This window comes from Spodoptera frugiperda, chromosome 27 (genome assembly GCF_023101765.2).
Source record: "Spodoptera frugiperda isolate SF20-4 chromosome 27, AGI-APGP_CSIRO_Sfru_2.0, whole genome shotgun sequence".
Classification (NCBI taxonomy): domain Eukaryota; kingdom Metazoa; phylum Arthropoda; class Insecta; order Lepidoptera; family Noctuidae; genus Spodoptera; species Spodoptera frugiperda.
In genome coordinates, this window is record NC_064238.1 from 10847339 (window position 1) to 10853816 (window position 6478).

Here is a 6478-nt window from a genome sequence, read left to right on the forward strand (position 1 = left end):
GTTATACATACTTTCTAAGATTATCTAAACATCACTGGCAAACGGTGAAGGAAAACTTCGTAAGGAAACCTGGGCTCATAATTTCTAATTATAAGTTTGAAATTACCATTGCCGCATTGACCCTTCTCAAGCCTTCATCTTGGTCAACAGCGGCAACTTATAGGTGATAAAACGCTATATTTTTGTAATAGGAACTAGTGTATTATCTGCCATGCCACTTAAGGATCTGATGCAGTCGAAATAATAATTGCTACCAGACATTTCAACCGAAACACTAACCTTATTACAGTAGAACAACAGCGTTCTAACAAAACCGCAACGTAAACAAAAAGGTACAAAGCACAAACTCCCAACGAATATGCATAAAAATGGGTCCGTTCTAGAAAACAACCAGATGCACTTTGCATGTTCTTACAAAATTGCCGCACTATACTTCGGCTAACGACCCATAGCCGAGTTCTAAACACTCGACTGCAGAATCCGGACCACCTTTTATATTTCGTTAATAGCATGGCCGCGAAGCTCACGGCCACAATGTATGAAAGATGAGATTATTACGAAATATGTGGGCTAGGCGCCGTGCCCTACTTAGTGGGGGATTTTAACAGAATTTTTAAAGTTTTGAAGGGCGAGACTGGCGTGGGTTGATAATGATTAAGAATTTATAGTATCTCTTATACCTACTTACTCATATTTAACAGAAGGCCAATGTATTTTGCCAGTGTGACGTAATACGTTGTATAATTATGTGTAAATAAATAAAGAAATGTATTTGACATCAGATTCAATTTCGACAATTACACAATCGATTGCGACGGAGGACTGTGGCCGGAGACACTAGAGAACTGGGAACACAGAACAGCGAAGTATAATTATCAGGTTATAATTACACATATTAATGAATATAAAACTGAAGAACGCATTCACGCCTTGCAATGCTAATTCTTAGATGACAAACACGATCCAAAATAATGGCAATGATCTGAAAAAGCATCTGCATAATAAATCGTAAGGTGTACCTATTATTTTAAACGAATATGTAAAACTCACACGCACTGCACTTTATTTTATGAATGTCTCAAAAAACACCAACCGCTATCACTTAAATGTCTAACAGTAAAATTAAATTGGCCTATCAGTAATTCTACACACGTAGCTCACACTATTCAAATAAAATTACATCAGAGAGCGAATATTATTATGAATTCGAGACTTAAACTTAAAGATTGCTTTTGAAAGGGTGTAAAGACCCTACGCGACATTTTTTTTTAGAATATTCGTTTTTTTCTTAATTTATTTTGCTTTGCCATTTCAATCATATTGTTCCTGAAACTTGTGTTTTGATATTTTTGTATACTTTACTAACTGACGCACTCAAAGGCATTTAATGATTACTTAAACTATTCCATAGTTTATCACTCCGAGTACCACGGTACTTATCGTCAATGATAACGTCACCATTGACGATAAATAATTTATTGTCATAATTTTTATAATTATATTTTTCAATTTTGACTGGTTAGTTTTGGTTATTAGCAAGTGTAATCTAAATGTTTAACGTTTACAGCATTGTTAAGGCAAGTGCTTTTAAAAATATGATTTCTTTTTACCCTTGAATGAAGGTCAGCTATACATAAATATCCAATAGATCATGGTCCAAGCCAAACTTATAGCCAAACCCCCACTCATTAGGATTGAAAAACACTAACTACACTTTGCTCCACCTAACCATCGCAACTGAAACCGCTTCACGAACAAGTCAATCAGCTCAGTGCTAATCTCTACACATAGTCTAGCGTCAGACCTAGACATAACTAGAAATCTCAATACACAGAGTAACTGTACTGTGGTCTGCCAAGTCCACATGATACATTGTCAAACATCTGTCAGGCTTCAGACCACAACACTGACACACAGTCATAGTTACATGACAACTGGTAGAACTAACGCTATTCTGAGACATGCGTAACGTTAGCAAGGGTGGGACTCGTAAATAGGGATGATTTCTCGGAAAACGTTGGAAGATGCTTTGAATTCTATAATATGGGAAATAATTATACCTAACTCTATGGCTTAAAGTTCAAAATTCAGAGATATTTAATCATTTTTTTTTGCAGACGGATCACCTGACTGTAAGCAATAGGCGCCACTTATAGACACCTGAAACATCAGAGGCGTTACAACGCAAGCGTTGTTTAACGCTATTTTTCGGTGAGGTCGTGGTCGTATCACTCCAGTCGCGGCGGCCCATTTATTCCATGAGATATTAATGTCCTTCTCAAAATAATGTAATAAAATTGCAATGATTTCACGGTTGGCGCGGTAGCTACGCAACCGGCTACGCGTAACGTGTAGCGGGTTCGATTCCCGGACGGAGCAACTATTTGTGTGATCCACAATTTGTTGTTTCGGGTCTGGGAGTCGTATGTATGTGAACTTCTATGTTTGGACATGCACCCTCGATACAGGAAAACATCCTAGTATGGGGCAACATTTATTAAACACCAAAATATTTCCCAGTTAAGTTTAAAATTTTTATTTTGTTGTTATACATTAATTTACGCTACGCTATTTATTTGCTGTTGAAAAACTCTACAGTTTATAAAAAACGCAACAAAACAATAATAATTGTAATATTTTGAAAAATAGACCTGCATTGTTTATTAAAACAATTCACCTAAAACAAGAAGAGCTTATAAAACGGATTGGAACCAGTTTTCAATATTTCATAAATCTGGACTGTTTCAATAACTTACGTCTGTCAGTATAGCGATAGAGTTTGTATTGTAGCCAAATAGACAAACGTTTTTCTTTAAATTCTTTATACCCAACTATGTTGTTTGTTTTCTTAGAAAAACTATGTAAATATAAGTTTTTATAAACATTGTACAACTTAAAACCTTAGAAAATAAAAATACACGGACGTGGTTAAGCAAAAATGTATCCACGTATAGCGTAAGTAAATTTTTGTTGTATAGGATTTTTTAAACATTGTAATTTCTCCTGTGTCGTGGGTGCATTTACAAATATACACATGATACCAAGACCCGAAATAACAATTTGTGAATCATACAAGAGGAAGTTACTAAAGCAATATAAATACAAAGTTAACGAAATATTCGCAAAAAAGGATAACCTATTTTTATTACAAAACTCTTATATACCGGAAAACGACTTACAATATACCTAAAGGAAAAAAAGTTTTTTTTTCTTGGATCAATCAAAAACTTATTAAGTATTAACCAATCCACAAATAGATGTTCAAAATGTCAGGACTGTGCCCACGGATTCAAAAAGTTTGGTAACAGTATACGGAGTATTGAATACCGCCGTCAAAAGAGGTTTATGAAAGAAGCTAGTTTCTGGCAACTGCTTTGCCTGCGTTCCCGTGCAATAAAAAGCCTACGGCCTATGTGTCATTACAGTCCTTGATCTACCCCTGTTCCAAATGAAAAAACTAGATCCTCACCGTAGCTTCGCCCGCGATTGATTGGGATAAAAAGTGGACTGGTATTATTCCAGTCAAAATTTTCATCTTCAGTCGTTTTGTCTTAGAAGTTACAAACAAAGAAACTCACAAACTATCGCATTTTTTATAATATTAGTAGGATGTGTGTTTTTGCTTATTTTTATCCTTTAATATTTATTTGATTTACTTTGAAAGTATGTAAAAGAATATATTTAAAAGAAGTGTTAAAAAAGACATTTAATATTTTTGTTAAACTTTTTAGGAATTAAATTCTTACCGTGTTCACACTCGTGAGTATTTTAGACAAATGCCGTAAAATGGGATACAAAATTATCACACATTTAGTCAATAAATCCGTGTAGAGACCGACAGTGTTAAAATTAAACAATTAGTTACTTAGATAATTCAAAGAAATCATTATTTATTTAATATTAGATACGGATGTGATAATATAAGTGAGCATGTTTGTTATTTATAATAAGTTATCTAACCCGATTAGATACATAAAACATTTCCTGAACTGTTTTGCCAACAATCACTTAATGATAACTTTCTTTTTAATAAGGGGGGTCAATTATTGAGGTTTTTCCAGATTTGATTATAAAATATCTCGTGCCAATGACGTCAACTAGGTATCAATTCCTCGAACTTATCAACCATTTAAATCTTGATTCACAATAAATACATAATCCCAAAAATATAACTGAATGGCCATATTAATATCTAATTATACTGATAATACTGCCGTACTTCGCCCATTTTTTTTAATAAGGGACCATCATGTGCCTAATTTTTCTGGAGAAAGTCTACAGAATATGGGATTTTGAACCTCGCTTAAACCACGGCAACATTTGTTTAGACTCATACTGACTAAAAACAACCTCGTTCCTACTCAGACAAAATAAATTGACTGAGCCCAACAGCTCTTTCCCCCCGAAAGGCCGAAGTGACGAGATGTCAAAATTAGATTTTTATAAAATAAGTTTTTCTAAAATTTTAGTTCATTTTCTAGTAATACATTAATGGAATCTTTAAGCCGCATACAACACCTCCCATGCCACTCACAGATTCAGCCAATACACATCTCCGCTTCGATAAAGACTAGACGAGCTAAAACACACGATTCAAATCTTTGATAAAATAAGCATTTTCAAAAAATCTTTTAACAAGCAAAACCGAGGAGTAAAGTTATATAATTTTAATAAAATATTTAGTTTCTACTTTTCTTTAATCATTTATCGCTATCTGTTTCTGATTTATCAAATTATAATAATTGTTGCATTCACTATCGCACAGATTCTATCATAGGTAAAAACCACTTGTTGGGTATAAATTGAAACAGTTGGAGCACAGTTGTATCTTGTGAAGAGTTTCAACAATAACGATTCAACATGAAAGGTAAGTCACCTAAAAATAAGTAATTATAAAAAAAAATTCTAATATTCAAAACAATGTTAGTACCTACCTACATATTATAAATGCGAATATTTGTTCGCATTTACAATATGTGTGAGTTTTGGGGTTTGTGACTATGTTTGTTACTCAATCTCGTCAAAATGGCTGAAGGGATCGAAATGAAATTTGAAACACAGGTAGATTATGCTCTGCAATAATATAAAGGATCCTTTTTATCCCAACGGGATCGCTGGTGAAGCCGCTAGCATAAGTTTCGAAAGCAGAATTTTTGAAAAACCGAAAAAAGCTCAGTTTAATTTTGCCCGACTGGGAATCGAACCCGAAACCCCTTGCCGCACTCGCACTTGCGTTTTTTTCGGTCTCCCAACTATATATTTGTTTTTTGTTTTGTTTCAGTCCTACTGTTCTTCATGCTCTGCGTAGTGCTTGTGTACGCAAAATCCGCGTCTCTTTGCCCAGAGACCACTGATGGCGGTGTTACGATGATACCCCATGAATTCTGCAACCAATTCTACGTCTGCTCCAGTGGACACAGGTTTGAAATGACCTGTCCCGCTGGTCTTTGGTTTGACACTGAGCGTCAACAATGCAACTTCCCCCATATGGCAAACTGTGAGGGCAGAATCGTACCCTAGGCGCTGGTGACGGAGATCAGAATCGGGTGTAAAAATATGCAAAAGTAACATACCTTTATTACAATGTATGCATATTTTTTGTTCAAAGAAACGAAGAATTCCTGGCTTGTTCATAATTAATAAATCGTTATGCAATATTACCAACATTTTTTATTTATTTATCCGGAGCTGCGGACTACCTAGCGGGTTTACCGGAGCTCCAGGTCGAAAAGCAGGAGAAGGAACGGGGTGGTTTTTAGTCAGTAAGAGTCTGACACTCCCTCTCGCCTTGCCCAAAGCGGGAGAAGTCATTGGATGATTTTCCGCCTCAAAAAAAAAAAAAAAAAACCATACCCACATTTTTCGCCAGTTATGTTTTTATTAAAAACTAGCTTCCGCCCGCGACTCCGTCCGCGCGGATGTTGGTCTTCGCGTGGAAGTTTTATTTCTTCATTTTGAGTAACTCTCACAATGACATCTTATAAATATCTATTGGACGTAGATATTCTATAGATAGACAGATACGGCGAGACCCATAATAATTAAGGAGATCCCCCTATTGAGCTACTGCTGTTGAGCTCGCGTTCTGTAGAATAAAACTGAAAAATAAAGATATTTTTTTCTACGTATTTTGCCAAGATAATACTTTTTATCCTATTTTATACCCAGGATAATAAGGTATATACCAAGTTTCATCGAAATCGATCCGTTAGTTTTCACGTGATGCCTGAACATACAGAAAGACAGACAGACAAAAAAAATTAATAACATATTTGGGTTTGTTATTGATCCAGTAACACCCCCTGCTATTTATTCTTTCAATATTTTCAATGTACAGAATTGACCCTTCTACAGATTTATTATAATATGAATGAATGAATGAGAGTGTTATAAACGTAAGAGTAGACAAATATAATCAGAAAGCTCCGAACTGCTAAGCTATCAGGAGTTATACATGTTATTGTGAGTCAACCATAAA

The 6478-nt window shown here is 35.0% G+C and overlaps 1 protein-coding gene across 1 annotated transcript; it reads left to right on the forward strand.

Moving 5' to 3' along the window:
* Positions 1 to 4730: 4730 nt before the first annotated feature.
* On the forward strand, positions 4731 to 5660 carry LOC118263608 (peritrophin-1-like). Its single transcript, XM_050705239.1, has 2 exons — positions 4731 to 4867; positions 5282 to 5660. The coding sequence occupies exons 1-2, from the start codon at positions 4861 to 4863 to the stop codon at positions 5518 to 5520; spliced, it is 246 nt and encodes an 81-aa protein (XP_050561196.1). The 5' UTR covers positions 4731 to 4860; the 3' UTR covers positions 5521 to 5660.
* The last annotated feature ends 818 nt before the right edge of the window (positions 5661 to 6478 follow it).